The sequence below is a fragment of the Cyanistes caeruleus genome, chromosome 8, assembly GCF_971803275.1.
Source record: "Cyanistes caeruleus chromosome 8, bCyaCae1.hap1.1, whole genome shotgun sequence".
NCBI classification, from domain to species: Eukaryota; Metazoa; Chordata; class Aves; order Passeriformes; family Paridae; genus Cyanistes; species Cyanistes caeruleus.
The window spans coordinates 34,406,517-34,425,011 of record NC_141708.1 but is presented as its reverse complement, the minus strand read 5'-3'; the positions used below and the strand labels follow the sequence as shown (position 1 = coordinate 34,425,011).

The 18,495-nt window shown below is 38.9% G+C and overlaps 2 protein-coding genes across 12 annotated transcripts in view; one reads left to right on the top strand and one right to left on the bottom strand.

The window, feature by feature from the left end:
• Positions 1-18,495, top strand: part of HERC4 (HECT and RLD domain containing E3 ubiquitin protein ligase 4) — a 98,136-nt gene that overhangs the window by 17,901 nt on the left and 61,740 nt on the right. For 2 of the 6 annotated variants that reach the window (XM_086900062.1, XM_086900069.1), the window contains 3 exons: positions 11,700-11,858; positions 13,603-13,655; positions 14,592-14,672. The gene's annotated coding sequence lies outside the window, so the exon portion shown is untranslated. Of the gene's footprint in view, positions 1-11,699; positions 11,859-13,602; positions 13,661-14,591; positions 14,712-18,495 lie in introns of those variants that run through there. The other 4 variants (XM_086900061.1, XM_086900063.1, XM_086900060.1 and 1 more) reach the window with 3 other exon arrangements.
• MYPN (myopalladin) overlaps positions 1-18,495 on the bottom strand; it is a 68,200-nt gene that overhangs the window by 17,984 nt on the left and 31,721 nt on the right. For all 6 annotated transcript variants that reach the window (XM_086900055.1, XM_086900054.1, XM_086900057.1 and 3 more), the window contains 10 exons: positions 14,571-14,746; positions 13,001-13,052; positions 10,850-10,997; positions 9,193-9,264; positions 8,840-8,981; positions 8,276-8,299; positions 6,199-6,315; positions 5,418-5,787; positions 2,805-3,386; positions 1,089-1,236 (listed from right to left, as the gene is read on the bottom strand). In XM_086900055.1, coding sequence (XP_086756181.1) covers positions 1,089-1,236; positions 2,805-3,386; positions 5,418-5,787; positions 6,199-6,315; positions 8,276-8,299; positions 8,840-8,981; positions 9,193-9,264; positions 10,850-10,997; positions 13,001-13,052; positions 14,571-14,746 — 1,831 coding nt within the window. The remainder of the gene's footprint in view (positions 1-1,088; positions 1,237-2,804; positions 3,387-5,417; positions 5,788-6,198; positions 6,316-8,275; positions 8,300-8,839; positions 8,982-9,192; positions 9,265-10,849; positions 10,998-13,000; positions 13,053-14,570; positions 14,747-18,495) is intronic.

Sequence of the window (18,495 nt, the reverse complement as noted above, 5' to 3'; positions counted from 1 at the left end):
TATTTCACAGTAGCCCTCGAAATAATTTGTCTTACTAGCATAGCGAGTACAAATTGCAACACTTGTGATTCATCTGCAAAACGTTTCTGCTTGCCAGTTGTTTTACTCAAAGTGCTTTGGCAGTGTTGTCTGCCAGAAAGAAAGGTCAGCAGCAAAATTAAAAACCCCCAGGGATTACACTGCAGTTGTCCTCAGAGGGGACTTTGCTCCCGAGCCTCGGTGGCGTTTTGCTTCTCTGTGGACGTTCTTTGTCAGAGGGGCTGGTGGATGTTGGGAAAGGTTCTTTGGTTGACAACAGATGAGGCCAAACCCTGATTTGCTGCTCTAATCCTGAGCTGTGGGACAGCTATGGAGGGCTCCATGGCCAAGGTGAGAGAGGAATAATCACCTGCAGGCAGAGCAGCTATCTAATAGTCCTACTGTTTTTTGAGGGGGTTGAACCTGATTTACAGTCATTTCCACCTCTGAATTCTGTGTCACTTTTTATTTCTTCTTTAGTTTCATAGACAGTGCACAGATCCAGTGTATTTATTGATTTCAGTTAAGAGTGAACTGATATTTTGTTCCTTGAACTTTGTAAAAGGTTTTTTATTTTGCTAAATTCTTGCAATAAAGTTCTCCGAGAAGTCCCTGTCAATTCATATAAGTTTGGAAATTTGGAAAAATAGGTTTAATGCTAAAAAATTGAAAGCCCATTTTAATTCAACCAAAAGAAAAACAAAAACCTTATCCTAATCTGTTTTGTTATTTTACTCTTTGTTTCAAAACATAGAATGTACAAACGTGAACGTACAATGAATTGAGTGTCTTGAAAAGCAATAAAATAAAAGTGAATTTCCAGAAGCTTCCATGAAAATAAAGACATTTTACATTCACACCAGCCTTTGAGATGACCAGAAATGAAAAATGCTGTTCAGTCACATAGTAAATTTTCTACAGCTGCATCCCTCATGGTTTCTGTTTAAAGCTCCAGTTTCCTATTCCGAAGCAGTGTAGCAGCTCACCCACACAAACACCTATTTTCCCACATCATCATATACACCTTGTTCATGAGTGAAATTTATTTTAATAAGTCTCAGTTTTCTTACCTGCTGACCACTTTGTTGATTAGCATCCTCTCTGAAATGCAGTTTTCTTTCCAGGTCCTTCACAAGTGCAACTTTGTTTTCCCGAATAGAATCTTCTGTTGCTAATGGCAGAGGCTTCAGGTTTTTCTTTGTTAATCCCTGGGTTGGGCTATTAAAAAAAAATTCTGATACTAACATGCAGCAACCAGCACATATATATTTTATCACAGATATGATATGGTATGATATGATATGATATGATATGATATGATATGATATGATATGATATGATATGATATGATATGATATGGTGGAACCTATTATTTATTTACATAGAAGCCAAAGCACAATACAGAATATGGTACTTTTTATTTTTGGGACTATCATATTATTATTGGTAATGTCATATAATTAATTTTGGTACTATAATAATGGGGCATCCCATTCCCATGCAGTAGAAATTAAAAACACACATCTTAAAGAAAACAAGGGTTGTAATGCTACAGTAAGCATCTAAGTTCCATATATATTTATCCTGCAATAATGATATCAATAATGATATGGTATTTATTAGGAAATGCTAAAGAAGTGAGTGTAGGTGTTACCTTCGGTGTACAATGTGTACATTTGACTGGTATCAGGCAGTAATTTAAATGTTAATACAAGTTCTCATTGATCTTTATCTCACATCTTCATTGATCATTTACTCTTTCCAGGAACTTTACTTCTTTAATTTCTCTCGTCCTTTTATGACACCTAACATCAACAGTTATTTTTTGTTTTTATATTATAGGTGTGGTCCATTTAATTTTAGTAAGGTTTGAAAATAGTAAAAGACAGACACAGGGACACATTTTTGTGTTGTAATAGCAGATTGGTTGATGTAGTATCAGCAGGATAGTCAGGAGATTGTGACTTGCTGGTGACTATCACTACCTTGAACTGTACCACTGATAAAAGGGGAAAATATTCCTTACTTTGTGCAGGATTTGGAGTTCTGTGGGTAAATAGTTGTACCAAAGAACAGGCGCTAGCCATGCTAACACAGAGTTCACATAGTCCACAAAAGGGAAATTTGCTTCAACTCCACCTGTAGAGGCTCTTAAGGCCACCAACTTTCCAGTACCTCATCATCTTTATTTGCTTGTATCTTGGTAGCTATTTTGTCATAGAAATCATGCTAGCTGTTAATTAAAGTATTTATGTGCAAACCATTAACTCTCCTGAAATTATCTGGGGAACTTCAAATGTAGAAAGTACTGCAATCAGAAAAAGACCTTTACATAAATTATTTCTTAGATTCACCTGGACTGAAAAATAAAACAGCTTGCAGTATAAGGTACCTTTAAAACTTTATTTGTTGCTTACAGTAGGTATGAATGTTTTTATACCTGGTATAAATAGAGTGACTTTTCCTGCAAGCTCATGAAATCAATTTTCTCACACTGGTGGAGTCTTATGAATGTCTGAGCCCCCACATTCTTGTTTATCTGTTTGTAGGATCCCATTTCTCTATCTTGAATTCTGTCTTATTACAGAAGGTGTTATCCCTTCTTTATTGGATGTAAAGATTAGATTAAATGACTAGAATATATAAGTCACTTCTCTATTTTACAAGAGACTTGCCTTTCAGGGACTCCCCCACTGACCACCTGAACAGAAACACATCCTGGTTTCCTTTGAGAAAAGACAACCTGCTTTCCACCTGCTTTTGTGCGTGTGGTTTCTGCTACTTACGTGGCTGGTGTGCTTCTGGGCAGTCCCATGGCGTTGGTGGATGGCGTGGTGGGAAGTGAAGGAAGAACAGCACTAAGGAAAGCGACTGGATTCTGGATGCGTGCGGTTGGGGAGAGGGGAGCGGGGGTCACAGTCTGTGGCTGGAACTGTTTTACGCTGCAAGCAGAAAACACTAATGGAGGCACCGCTGCTTCTTTGGGGCTTGGTAGAGACTGTTCGCTTTTGCTTGTAAAGCCTCCTGATGGCCTGGACGGGGCTGCTGGAGAATTTGCTATGAAGTTTTCTATGTGGTTTGTTCTCTGAGCCGCCTGAGGGATGCTGCTGAATGTGCTGGAGGAGCTGGCAGAGGGGCTGGCTGGCGGTGTTTGCGGTGCCAGGAACTGCTTGGGGCGGCCGTAGCCAAAGGATGGCGAGGCAGAGGATGAGCTTTGCTTGTACAGGGTTGAGGTGGACTGCTGGTAGAGGGAAGTAGCAGAATTCACCAAAGTGCTGTTGAATGACCACTCTCTTAGAGATGCCTGCTGCACCTGCTGTTGTTCGAGCAAGACCTGGTTGTGGAGCTGTTTTAACTGGCTCTGATCGCTGCACAGAAAATAAAGATGAACAGAATTGGTTATGAGCCCCGAATGAAGCAGTTGCTGTGTTTCCATGTATGAATGCAGAGAGAAAAATTCTATATCCTGTGATACACTAAGAGACAGGAAACTGCTACATGACATTCTCTAACATTATGAGAAGAGCATATTAGTTTGCTACTAAAACAACCTTTTCCTTCATCTCCCCTTCTTTGCCAGAGGCACCAAAGCTTTTTGTCTGCAAATTATTTGACTGAAGATAATTCTTACATTTTAGCATGTGAAATATAAATATAAATCTTACTCAGAGATATTTAAGGGGTAGCATTGTCAAAGTCAATTATGTACCTCTTTGCTTGTATTACTAAGAGTGAGATTTGGTGTATCATAATTTAAATGAGTGATTGTAAACCAGATTGCATTATTTACCTCCTGCTGAAGTTCTGAAACCAGCACTTTGACTGATAAAGATTTGTACTAATCCACCATAGGAGATATTACCAACGTAGTTTAGGTGGTTTTGACATGCAGGAGAGGATAATTCAGAGAGGACTTGCATTCCATGCAGTTGTTAATTTTCTAGATGTTATCTACTGGATAGTTTTTCAGGGCAATTAAGGAAAATAATTTTGTCTTGTGAAGCAGTTTATTTTGTTATTATGTCTATGGAAATACAGCACAGGAAAAGCAGGAGAGCTTTTTCACTTCCAAAGCCAGAAAAGACATAGAGGATATGGAAAATGATTGTGTAATAAACTGTGGACCATTAAATAACTACTGATAACAAGTGGAAAATGTAGATGTAGAGACCAATCACAACTGCTCCTGACAAAGCAAATACATATTCAACATAATTTGGTAGTAGTTAAAAGTCTTTGTTTCTACAATGTACTAAACAAAAACCCCATTAAAGGCAGATAAAGATAGCAATTTCAAGCTTTCATAAAGCAGAATATAGAGAGTTAGTAGCTGTGTGGGCCTGATTTTGTGCCCTTCACATACACATCTGCATAATAAAACAATCCTTTGTAACACAGCTTTTTTGGGAAGGGGAGCTGAGAGAAATTCTGCTTTTTGCAAGTATTGGGTACTTAAATACAGCTTCTGCCTCCTGTTTTAAACTCTCTATAGCTCAGGAAGTATGTAGGGCTGTGAATGTGAGCTTCACAAATTAAAACCCTGTGCTCCAAGTTCTTCCTCTGCTACCAGGAATACAAGTTCTGTCTTCTTGTAATGCTTATGCTATGAAATTACATCCTTGCTTAAGAGTACCAGTGAATTACTTGATAAAGTCCTTCCTGAGCCCTTAGGTAAAACTTCTGCTTATTTGAGAAATGAAATGAAGATGTTTGTGTGCTTTTTGTTAGGCTATATGTGGGAGGTTGAAAAAAAATGCTGAAAATACTTCTCTTAATAAACTGCAGTGTGAATTCCATCAATTGTCCTCTAAGAAAACGACATTACTTCTTCTCATTTCCCCTTCAGCTCCCAGTGCACCAATCAGGTGCTTTTTAGTTCAAGTGGTTTCACATTATCAGGCATTTCCAAGTATTTTATCTGTTTTAGGAGGAGATGACGTTTGTGGGACGTACAAGTCATGAGGCACGGCCTTTGGGACGACAGTTTCTCGCTGGCTGCCAGTCTGTACTGTGTGTAAGATTGAATTTGTCTGATTTGGGCAATATTTCATACCCAGAATTGAGTGAGATATGTTTGAAGAACCTGCTTTTATTTTGCCTGCATAAGATCAGTGTTCTCCACCTTTTGATTGCAGCAGAAAATGCTGTGGAATTAATAACATTTCCAAGGGAAAATATTTTCCTTTTTCAATTGGAGATCACTTTTCCTTGCAGGGATATACAGAAAAAATAATCTAGTGCTGGAGAATTTGTTTTCTAAGATTATGGTTAATTGGGCCAGTGCCATGAAATCTTTTTATTCTGCATTTGAGTTTTTGCTCCAGTGCAATAGTGTCATGGTCAATAAATACTAAATACTACCAGTGATGCTCCTGAGAATTAGACTTTTGTTTACTTACAGCTTTGGCTTAGCCAGTACTGGGGGAGGTTCCTTGGATGGTGATGTTGGCTCTGCTATTTTCATTGGCTGTCCATTTATCTTCTCTGGGAAATGGTTGGGTCTGATTTGGTTTGTGGCGCCAGGTCCATCCTCTGAGGACGACTCACTTCCTTTTTCATCTTCAGGCAGCTTGAAGTGGACACGGAGCCCTGCCTTGGAACTCGACCTGGGCTCGTTGTGGTTGACAAGAACCCCTTCCAGTTTAGGTTTGGGTGTTTGATTTGCTCCCTGGCTGGCAGGAGTTTGTGGGGGAGGCTGGTGCTCAGTGGCGACAAAGTCGATAGAGCTCGTGGTGTGAAGGGCAGCAGCATTACTGCTGTCCTCAGGTGCTGAAAGAGGAAAGGTGAGACCTATGGGATGTGTAAATGCCAGAAATCATAGTGAAATGAAATCACAGGAGTTACAGTTCGAAAAACTCACTCTAATGTCTTTCCAGCTGTTGCACTGAGTTGTTAGACCTTGTTTGTTTCGGAACAAATTCCCTTGGAAAAGGAATGTTGTAAAGGGAAATCTTGGAGAATCAATCAGTGATCTACAGCCACGTCCCCAGAAATTATCCCACTACATCTTTGAAATACAAACTTTCTGGTTTTTCCCCCCAGAGAATTCTCACACTTTTTAGTTATGAAAAACATTGCCAGAACTTGAGCTGCATTGGAGTCAACAGTACACAGCATAAATGCTCTGTACCTGCTCTGCTTCCATTTGCTAGGGAGCAAAGGACTCAGAGTAACTCTTACCTTTGACAGTCAGACGAGCTATACTGGACACTGTGCCATATTTATTGCTCGCAGTGCAGGTGAAACTGCCCGAATCTTCTGAAAATACTTCAGCAATCACCAGAGTACAAATCTCCTCTGCAAAAAAAATCAGGATTAGTACTTGAAGTGAACATGCAGTGAACACACAAAACCCTGACTGCCTTTTGGGGAGATTTCCTTAAGGTCTTCCACCTTGCTCAGTTTGTTTCTAGTTCCATCAGTATTATCAATTTTGGCAGCCTTTGTGTGCAGCAGCTGTTATCAGCATTGTCTGCAGCAACTGGTACCCTCTGTGCTCCAGCATGCCCAATGAAAGCAAAGAACAGGTGTCAGCAGTGTGTGGAAAACATTAGAAAATGTTTTCCCAACACACAAAGTACAGACTTAAAAGATCTTAAAATTTAATTTGGAAAAATATACGGTGTACTCCCTGCTCGCAGCTCACTAAAATATAGGTATTTTTATCTCTGCAGATTGAAAGATTAATTTTAATTGACTGGGAGAAATTCAAGTGGAGTCACTCTGTAAGGGGGAGAAATGTAAAATACATGCATATAGACTGTTGTTCTCAAAAATAGCAGTGCAGATTTGCAGATAGAGGGGATTGTGCTTACAGAAAGTTGTCTTTTGACTTCTTTGTGAAGATACCCAATGGGCACCAAAAATACGGTAGCAAAATTGTACTAGGAAAAATGATATTCCATCTAGAAAAGTCAGTCTGGGTTTATGACATTCCTGCCTGTCAGGTCTGGGCAGCAGTGCCAGCTAATAAATACCTATTGTGGTGGGATTTGAAGTCTTTTGGTTTGGCTGTGTAGCTGGGAGGAGGAGGGACAGTAACATCTAAAGTGAATTAAAATGTGGGCTGATAACATTTCTTCACCTACTCAGAGACTATTTTCCAACAATAAACTTTCCTAAAACCCTCCAGGATAAATATTCTGGGAGTACTTTTGCAGAAGGCTATAACACAGTTAAATATGACTGTTTCATGTCATCACCAAGGAAAACCTGAGCAAACAAAGTGATTGTTTGCTATAACTATAGGAGAATAATAGTTTATTATAGTAGGATGATAACAACCAGTTGAAGGCTTTATAGTATCTAGTTTATCATGCTGGGATCTGCCAACCACTGCATGCATGGAAATCCAGATTCCTTCTGAATGAGCAGCAGGTGATGAGGCTGTGACAACTGCACCCAACTGATTATCCCCTAAAAACTGCTTCACATTACTCAGCAGTGATGCCACTGCACACTAACAGAACAGTGGCGGTGCCTTCTGGTACAAGCTCCATTTTTTCAGTCCTGAATCTCACACAGAGGCACTTTCTTTAGAGAGACTTTTTGGGGTAAATACAGAAGGTTTTTTTGAGAAAAAAAAACTTTTTATTTCATAAGGATTGATACTCCTTTGGTAATTTTCCATCTTGAGAGGGGCGGCTTCGTATTTTTAGTGGCAAAACACATAGCAAGGAGAGTGAAACTCATGGAGAAATAATCAAAGCTTTGTGTCTCCTCTGCTCCAACCATGTGAAGCAGTCCACATTCTGCCCTGATCCTTGATATCAGCAGATACAGCCACATTTTTAGGATTTGCTGATATCAGGGATGGAACACCTGATGTGGTACTCTCACATTACGCTGGTAGGGAGCACAGGGAATGGCTGACATGGCTAAACGTCTGATGCAATGTTCCCTAACTGGTAAACTAGATAAAAATAGCTCAGGTCTACCTCATCTCATGTACTTCAGGACCTCAGATGTACAGGGGACCCTCATACATTAATTTTATTAATCTTTAGCTCATTTAGATCCTGAGTTAAAAGTGGGTCCAAGTAGAATGGAAACTTTTCTTCAAAAGAGACTGAATTAATTCAAATTACATGTTTGTGGTACAGTCTGCAGTGAAAGGTATGTCACTAGTAGCTATAGAACGTGGGGAAAATAAGAAATTATGTTAATTAAATAATGAAGTTTTAATATTTAATGTTTTCTGAGGTTAAACCACCACATTTATGTAATGGAAAAATGATGAGCCTTTGATGATCCTCACCTGGTTCAGCCATAGATCGTGGTTCTAAAGGGAAGAAGAGGAGAATTATTAGATTGAATACAGTTATTTTTGCCAATATTTCTTTTTCCTTAAGCACTAAATATAAAGTTTGACCTTCTAAATATGATGAAATACTCTTTTTGATCCAATTTTCTGTTTAAGGGGAGGTGAAGACAGCCAGGCCTTTCACTCAATGGCATGTCAAAGCCAATGAACAATATGAACACTGTTTGGAACTTGGGAAGGAATAGGAAATAAATTCTCCAGTATTGGCACAATTCTATTTTGTCTTGAAGACAATTTCTGAAACTCTGACCCACATGAAATCAAGATATGATGAACCATTGTTTCACTTAGGTTTAGTTTAGTGTGGTATTTAAGGAATTTCTGTTGAATTGTCACAATTTTAGCGTTTCAGCAACTTAGAGAAAATTGCAGATGTTCTGACTGCATTTGAAAATCAAAATTACAGTTGTAGTAAGAAATTCACAGTGCTGCTATGTTAGCAATTTTGTTGCTTGCCTATATTTTATTAGACACAATATTTTCACACAAGAAACATACTTTTCTGTAATATCCTAAAATCTGGAGAGTCTTCTATCAGTGTTCCTTCTCTATACCATTCAACCTTTGGGGAAGGAGCTCCTTTCACCCGACATTCAAAAACAACAAGCTGCCCCTCAGAAGCTGAAATATCCTGTAACATCTAATAGAGAAAATGAATAGACAGTCAGTAAATGTCTTAATGGTCTGGATGTAGTACTGATTTCAGTAAGTTTTAATAATAAAGCCACTTAAACCCTTGAATGGCTTAGGAAAAGGTTTTTTTTCTTTTTTTTTTGAGAGCTAATTTTTAATTCTCTCTTTTTTACAATTATCTGACCTCTGCTTTGCAAATATATCATAGTAGAAATTACCTTTGTAAATACAGGAGCAGCAATTATAGGTCTTCCATCCAGTCCTTGCAAATAGTTAGTGGGGCTTTGAGCCTGTGGATTAAAAAACATCACAAGATGATGTTTAGGTGTACAGACATTATTTTATTCATATACAAGAGAAATGTGCTTTTGGAACAGCATAAAAGAGATTTTGGTGGATGAAGTCTAAAGCAAAACACCTAATGCAGTGAACAGAAATTCTGTTGTGGACAACTGATCCTCCTGGATGGAATAACAACAAAAATGCTGTTAATTACTTTTATTGCCCTACTCAGTTAATTATGGCAAGAAAAGCTTTAGCACAGTGTATTGTAACATCTTTTCTTCAGTCTTCAAATATATGTTGTCTGCTTGGTCATAGTCTTGTTTTAAAAATTCTTACTTACAAAATAGTTATTGATGTTGATAAGGAAATGTTAAGTCACATGTGTGACTGCTACTACAATTCTCCTTTACCAAAACCAAACCTTTTACAGAGGTGGGATATCAACTTGTTGATTCTACTCAATGAAAGCAGAATGGAATTGTTTTCTTCCTGGAAAATTTTATGTAGGTTGAGTATTTAATGTAGCTTTTATTATTTTAGTGTGGTAGGAGTTGTCCCAGAACAGCAGAATTAATGATTCAGTATCTCAGGAAATGAAGTAGATGGTGCAATAATTCTGGGCTATAAACTTTGAAAAGGCACTGTAAAGAGAGAAACTCAGAAACTCGTGAACTTTGCAGTTTTAACTAAGTATGGCTCCTCTTTCTTATCAGGAAAGAATTCACAGCTGTGAATATGCAACAAAAACAACTCCAAATTTATGGTGACATTAATTAGAAACCCTTGGATGTGCATAGTAAAATGTTATGTGGCAAACAAGTTTATCTACATATAAATTAAGTATAGTAGTGAAATGACTCAGCTTAAAATAAGTTTCATTGAAAGGAAAAGGTTTCAAGTGGGTTCTGTATCGAGGGAGAGGAAAACATGCAAGGCTGGAAAGTGCATGAGCCAGTCTGCGACGAGGAGAGGCCACAAAGGTGACTCCACATCCCGGTGGTGCCCTTCCAGCCGCTGAGCTGCTGGAGTGCAGCTGGGTCCCATGGAGCTGCTGGGGTGCAGCTGGGTCCCATGGAGCTGCTGGAGTGCAGCTGGATCCCATGGAGCTGCTGGGGTGCAGCTGGGTCCCGTGGAGCTGCTGGAGTGCAGCTGGATCCCATGGAGCTGCTGGAGTGCACCTGGATCCCATGGAGCTGCTGGAGTGCAGCTGGATCCCATGGAGCTGCTGGAGTGCACCTGGATCCCATGGAGCTGCTGGAGTGCACCTGGATCCCATGGAGCTGCTGGAGTGCACCTGGATCCCATGGAGCTGCTGGAGTGCACCTGGATCCCATGGAGCTTCTGGAATGCACAGATTCCCAGTGCTGGCTGAGCCTCCTGCTCCTCCTGGGGGAGGAAGGTGCCCTGCCCTTGGCCAGCAGCTCCAGGTTAACTCGTCTGTGGACTGTATGGCTGCCAAGCTCAAAGCTGAACTTCAACAGCAAAGCAAATGCTAGAAAATTTGGGGTTCTCAGTCACAAACTGTAGAAGAAGCACTTTATGAAGAGCTTGTTTTTAGTCCTTGGAATTCACCATGGTGTCCCCCCTTACCTGGTTAAGTGGTGTTGACACAGTCTGGACAGGGACAGACCCAGGCTGAGCCACAGCTGATGGTGCCCTGGCGCTCTCCTGATGCTTGGTTGCAGTTCTGACAGCAGGAGCTGCTGCATTCACAGAGGTGTTGGCTGGCTTTGGTTTGCTGTGAAATATTACCCAAGAACAAGTTAGAGCTGTGTGTGTGTCCCCAAGTTACGTCTGTCTCAGTTAGATGTCAACCCCAGCCTCACTCCTGGGGCTGATTTCCTCCTGCTCTGAACTGGTTACTCCTAAATTACTCCTAGGTAAAGCTGCATTTTTTAACTCAGCCTGCATATCTGGCCACTCAAAGATCTCATTCTTGGTTCAGCTATGCCAAATGCAATCAATATCCTGGATTCACCCAGTTGTGGCTGTCAGCAGCTCAGAGCAGCTTGAGAAGGAAATGCTGGTTTCACAGAGGGACACTGCTAGTTTTTAATTTGTGAAGAACTGGGCAATGAAGGTAATGAAAATACCACACATTGCTTGGATATAAATTCAGTAATTAATTGCTGAAAAATAAAAGAGAGACATGCTTTCTGACCAACAGATCATCAATTTTGCTAATGTACAGATTGACAGCTCTTCACTTTGTGGTTGCTCATATATGGAAATACAAGACTTGACACTTTTTAATTTTATTGCTAGGTGAAATAATGCAGACAGTGAAGAGCTGATCTTTTTATTCAGCTTGAGGTCACCCCAGTAAAGCTGGCCTTCAAAACAGGGGAAGCTTTGCTCAGAGTGAAGATACAAATGTTGTGATCACTGACTGCTCTTTTGAACATCTTTTAGCAGCTGTTCTCATATTAACCCCCTTTAGTTACAGGTGTTCAGATTCCTGTGATGACAGTTGGAAGCTAAGCAAAAATGAAGACACTCTCCTTATACCCAAACCTGGTCTTTCAAAATGTGATCATTTGAGGACATCCTACTATGATGTCAGAGCAGCATTCTGAGAAAAAAATTACAGCTTGATGAGGTAAGTGATTTAGGGATGCCTTCAAGTGATCCAGGATCATGGTCAACCCTAATGAGATGAGTGTGAAAAATAAAAAATGCCTGTGCCATTTGGACAAGTCTGAGATAGAGTGGAAAACCCCAGCATTCATCCCAGACCAATTAGCAGTACATCCCAGGCTTGAGATTTAACCCCTAACATTTATCAAAGTCCAGAAACCAATTCCACCTGGAGTACTTTGTGACTTTGAAGTTTAAATCGCGTACGACAGGATTTGCTGTCAGCCAGAGGCCTTCAGTCAAATACACTGCAAATGTCTCCTCTTTGCATTTAAAAACTGGCATTTGTGATGAGTGCAATTCTCCTTAGAGATGGAAATAACCAACAGGGTGCACAAGTCTGGTTATGGCCTCTTTTATCAAGCAGTGGTTGCTTTTGATGTGGAATCTGTGCATACAAAGGAGCTCAAAATAAAAGACTGATTAATTTAGTTTTCAATCAGTCTGACTCCCTTTCTAGCTAATAAAAGGACTTTGATTCTGAAAGAATTTTAACAGCATTGGATCAGGTTCTAAACCATCAGGGGATGGACTTCATTTAGGAAAAATAAATAAATGAATAAATAAACATTTCCCAGATTTTAGATTGCATCTCACGTATTTTTATAATTAAGTAGTCTTTTATAGCATCATTTCAGTTCACTCTAGTGCATGTCTATTAATTTCTTAATCTTAAATCTAAATAATCAGTCTCTACCTATATTCTGCCAAAAAACCTTGTGTATTTTCCTGTGAGAAATTGTGCTATGTTCTTCGTCCAAATCAAACACTTAAATCAGCATTTAAGCTGGATCTAGTCAAATGGCTTTTGTTTAAATAAATTAATTTTAGAATTTCAATCTTTATGGTAACATCTTCCTTCTTATATAAATATTTAATATTAAAATTTCAATTATTAATCTAGAGGACACAAAAGTAAACAAATGTTTGTTCCATGCTATTTGTAAAGCAAATAAACAAGCAGCCAAACGAAATTCAACCCAACCAATCCAAACTCATCCTAAACAGAATGATAATGTGTTGGAAGCTGCAAACTGAAATGTCTGCACTTGTGGGGTTTTTAACTGTAAGAAATATGGAGGATGTAATTGATTTTAAACTTACTGATCCATTTCGTCTCTGATGATTTCACCTTCAGAGTCAGAAGAAGAGATGCCTATGAAAGAATTTAAAATAAATCATTTAGCAGAGGGGTTTTTGAGTTTCTCTTTGAATGCCACAAAGCTTTATTCAGATTTCCTGTGGAGCACTCTATGGATATGTGTTATAAATCTGTGTTCAGACAAAAGATCCCATTGCAGTGGAAGTGACCCAGCATTCCATACGGTGCAAGGCACAGAACTGCTGTTGAGATAAGGCAGGTTTGGGAGGAGGTGCAATTGAAATAAGGAGAACATCCAAGTGGGATTGAATATACCTGGATGCTCCTCAAGTTCTCTTTCAAGTGCCACCATGGTTTTTGATTTAGTCAAAAACTAAATCAAATCATTTAGTCCATATTTGTTGTGAATCAAGTACGAGATTTCTTCTCTCAGACACCTGATATATCAGATGAAAAGGAAAAAGAGAGACCTGGAATCATAGCTGTTATTCTTGTACCACGATATAAAGATACTAGCTCTGTTTATTAACTGCTGAGAGTTACTGAGACATTTTACGCTTCTGATTCTGCCTTCACTCTGCTTGAATTTGCATTTTCTCTGCAGTTCCTGCCAGTGAACATCTCCATCAGCTGTGGCTCCCATCCAGCATCCTCTGAGTTGGGTAAAAGCAGACCTTGGCCCCTGTCTCTAGAACATGTAAATCCCTGCCAAGCACAGACATCTCCCATTAATGTCAGGGGCAGTGCAGATACTAAAAAAAGGATTTGTCCTTCCACTGTCAAATTGGAGACGTGGAAGAAGAGTAATAGCAGAACAAAATTCATCTTTAGGGCAGTGCTTTAATTTATGAATGGTCCCACTGTGCTCAGTGATGGTGCTCTCAGTATGTTTCTCTGAGAGAAAAAAGGAAATAAAAATCCTATGTGTTTATTTTAAGTTTATTTTAAGAAAACAGCACAATAAAATCTTACCCAAGAAAGTGTTAAAAGGAAATGTAATAAATACACCACTCCTAGGCCTCCTAGGTATAGTAAAAAGAATAAGGAGAAAGGACACCTAAATCTGCAAATATATATTCTGTTTGATTTACAGCATCTACTGGACAAGTAGAATATCAAATAGATGCCATATTTATTTAATAATAAATATGGGGTTAAAACATCCCAAGAATGAGTTAAGAGGAAGCTGTCCTACATTCAGTTTGTAATAATGACTGTAGGGAAAAGGGATTAATAAGAATTAGACACAAAGTTTAGTTTCTTACACCTCTGTAGAGTTCCACAGACAAAAATACAAGGTGTTTTCAGAATCTGAATATTTTTAGACTTGGATCTTGCAGTGAGATATATAAAATCTCTGGAAAGCAACACAGTAAGATGTAAGGGTGGTCCCTTGTCTGAAGAGTGTTTTACAGGAAAATAAAAATGATATTTTTAATGATGGAAAGTGTTGACTCCTGCTATGTTTTTTTTTTTTTTCAAAGCACAGTTAGCGAACAAGATACATAATTGTTTCTTAATTCTGTCTAACCACTTCCAACCATCAATTTTTTGCAACACTTGTAACATTACCTTCTATGTAAATCTCTGCAGAAGTGGAGTCTGTTCCATAGATGTTGGAAGCAAAGCACGAGTAACGCCCTGTGTCCTCCTCAAAAGCTTCAACAATAATCAGTGAGTGTCGATCCCCTGTCTGGATAATTTGAATGTCTGGTGAGTTTTCAAGCTCCTTCCCTTCACAGTACCACCTGCAAAGCAAAAAGAAATTGTTTTTCAATGAGAACAAGTGGATAACTAGGGTGATCATGTTTGGAGTCTTTCTGATGATAAAACTGGTAGGTTTAGCCTGAAGATTCTGACAGTACTGCAGGCAAGTGTTGAATCAACTGTCATAGGAATAAAATATTGATGATTTTAATAATATTTAATAAAGAGTAAAAGAGCTCTGAATTTGTAACACAGCTCTGAATTTCTCTTGAGGTACAATCAGATCTGTGTAGTGGCTTAACGTGCAGCGAAAAACACCCAGCCCTAAGTTAACAGATATCCCTCAAAGTTGTGTTTCTTAATTTCATGTGAAATCAGGATGTGACTGAAATTTGTCTTTGCTTTGCCATATATTTAACACAACCTGCTTTTTATAAAAGATGGGAGAAGTGTTTCACAAGGTAAGAGAATCTGTTACAGAAAGAGCCAGTGAGGCAGCTGCACCAGGAATGCTGTTCTGCACGATGCTCCTCTTTAAACACTGCTACACATCCAAGGATCTGTTGGGCTCTCTAGAGCTTTCACACCCTGATCTCAGGCATTCCTAAGTCCCTCAGGGTTCCGAAGGGTTGTTTCAGTGGAAAATGCAGGAATCCACACAAAAGGAAAAGCAGCTCCTTCACAGAGAGCTCTGTGTCACTGGCAGGGAGCACCAGCTCACTCTGAGCTGGTAGGAGGGGAGAGCAGGACTGCAGAATAGAAGCACAAAAAGCAGGTGGGTCTGGAGAATTAAAGATCCAAATTAAATCTAGGCTTTATAAAGAAGATGTATTGCTATGTGTAAAGATCCAGAGTTAAATGTTTGAAATAATACTCAGAAATATCTGTATTTATAGATAAATAGCTAAATTTGAAAAGCCTAACTTCAGTGCATTCATCTTCACTGTAACTTTTCAAAGAAAGAAAGAAAGAAAATAGATAGATAGATAGATAGATAGATAGATAGATAGATAGATAGATAGATAGATAAAAAATGCCTCAAAAGTATTTGTATTTTCTTAATGTGACTTTCTTAATTACATGTGATCAGCTAATGCATCTTCTGCATGTGAGGGTGGGGGCTGTCATACTGGCAATATTCTTTCTTCAATTGACTTAAGAAAAAGTTTCATCCATTTTTTATGGTAATTTGCTAAAAGAACCTGTCAACATTTGACTGATACTACAGAAAATAAGATTGTTGTGGAAAGGATAAGGATAGGTTTTTAACTGAGAAATTGTAGTAATTAATATCTCGTCTTACACTATAAGGTACCTCAATACATTTCCATCTCAGATATTTTAGAAAAACATGAATAATTTGTTTAACCACTCAATTGCAGAACTTTTAAACAAATTTGTGCTACAAATTAAGTGTGAAAAAAACCCAAATTAATGTATTAAAAAAACCCCAATTTCTAAAGAGTCCATATCAGCAGAAACCCAGAATATAACAGAAGTAAAACTGAGAATTGAGGAAGGAGCCTCAAGGGGTCTCTGAGGTATGAGGGGTACAGATCTAGCACTTAAATGCCCATTCTGTGGGTAAGCAGAGGACCAAGCCCTATTTGTGCCCATCCAACACAGCTTCCTCAAAGCACACAGGGCATTCCCTGCATTTCATCCACACCAGAGATGCCCTGAGCTACCTTCTGTCAGTGCTCACTCTGCACTTTCCTCCAGGTAACTTTCAGCAGCCATTCATGCTGCTCCTCAAACCCCAGTGGGACTTGTTTGGGATGCAGACAGAGTTCTGGCCACCAACCAAACCCGTGGCTGCACCTTTGGAAATTGGAGAGCCAGCTGTGCTCACGCAAAAGCAGCACAAATCCAAGATGCCAGGTGAGCTGGCACATGTGGAAGACTGAGGAAGAACCCCCTGGCTGGTCTGCCTCAGGTTACAGATCCACCTAAGCCAGCAGGCTCCTCTGCCAGTGGCCAAAAGCAGAGGCTGCAGGGAGGTGTAAGAACAGAGGGAATGTATACCTGTGTAAATTCACTTATTGCTCTGGAAGGTGTAACCATCCTCTTTAACTTCTTTCCCAAGGTGGGAAGCAGCACTTAAAAATAGTTCTAAAAATGTGAAATCACTGGTGTTAAAATCATTATTAATAAACTACTTCTCCCTCTGAGGATTTCATGATCACAGTACCACTGCCATTATTTTCCAGTAGATTAGACAGTATGGTTCCATGCTAACATTTATTTTGAAAATACTAATCTGTAATTATTTTTTATTTATTAATCTTTATCTTTATTTTGAAACTATTGGTTTGCATTTTCATTCAAAATACATTTCCTTTAAAAATAATTATCTTTCTACCTTCTGATTGACTTCTAGTGGTCACATTCTGTCACAGTCCTGTCAGATCCTCTAAAACAAAACCTCTTCAAACAGAAGGAACAGCTACATCTGTTTTAAACTTTGTCCATAATTGCTTGCCCAAATCTGGAATTTTTACCAGTAATACTTGGATACAAAGGGGCTTTTTTTTTGGTCTGGTTTCCCAGAAGTGAGTATCACATTTTCTTTTCTGTTCAGTGCTGTCCTTACACACCTGTAGGTACAGACACCATAGCTCGTAGTTGGCATCCAGAACACAAACCTCCAGTGCTTGGGATAGATGAACAACTCTGCCAGGAGCAAGCAGAGGAAATGTTTAGCACTCCCAAGGGAGAAGTATGGTAGTGTGCATTACAGGGTCAGTTGAAAAATGTCCTTTTCAAATTATTAAGGCCTTTTTGAGTTCCAGACTTGGGAATTACACAGGATTCCTGTGATACTGAGGGGAGAATTTTTAAAAATTCTATCTACAATATGGTTTATTCTCAAGAAGTGCAGTTGGTGACCACTGAAAATGGTCACATTATCAGGAGAGAAGGTTCATGCAGTTGTGTGACTACAGGCACAAATTTGGTACATGAATGTACAAGTTGCCTTTTAGGTGTGTAATTCACGTAGGCAACTGTGTACTTTGGGACATGAGTCATGGCACTTACTCATGTCTTTTTATATACCTACCTCATGCCTCTTCCTTATATTGTAGCCTTGTTTTAGGGTGTTAGCCTTAGCAGATATGAATAAACATTAAAGAGAGTACTCATGTTCTAGGATTTGATTTCATTTTCAGCAGCATCTTTTCAGAACATTAAAATAATTTGCATAGTACAGTGATATCATCTTTTTGTGTCCATTTAAATGTGTTTTCTTACCTAAGTGGCACATTGAGCAAAACACATTGCACAGAATGCTGTGATATCATTGCCATTAAGTTCGAAGTCATTGTGTTACTGATCAACTTTTCCAATTAACCTGTTGTGTTTGTGCAAAGTCTGTATCACATGCTTTTGTGAGGCACAATTTAATTTTAATTTCCTATAAGCAAATTTAAAACCACTGTGTAAGCCAATTTTTTACATTGCCTTTATTAGTATACAAATATTATATTCCTTTAGTAGACTCAAACCGTGAAGCAGAATCGAGTTAATTGTTATTTTTTTTCCTTCAGTTAGTCCTGAATTTGCAGCATCAGTGATTTAAAACTTCAGGAACTAACTCCTGTGTTTACTGTGTGTTCTGTAGTCGCTTTTTTCATCATAATGTTCAAGTATTTTGGGATTAAGTTGGAAAAAAGAGCTTGTTGTGGGAATGTTGTCTCTTTGTAATGCTTACAAATCAAAACCAACGTGAAGCTTCATGGAAACCTTTGGTCCAGCCATACCTTCTCCTTGTTAACATTGGGTTTTTTCC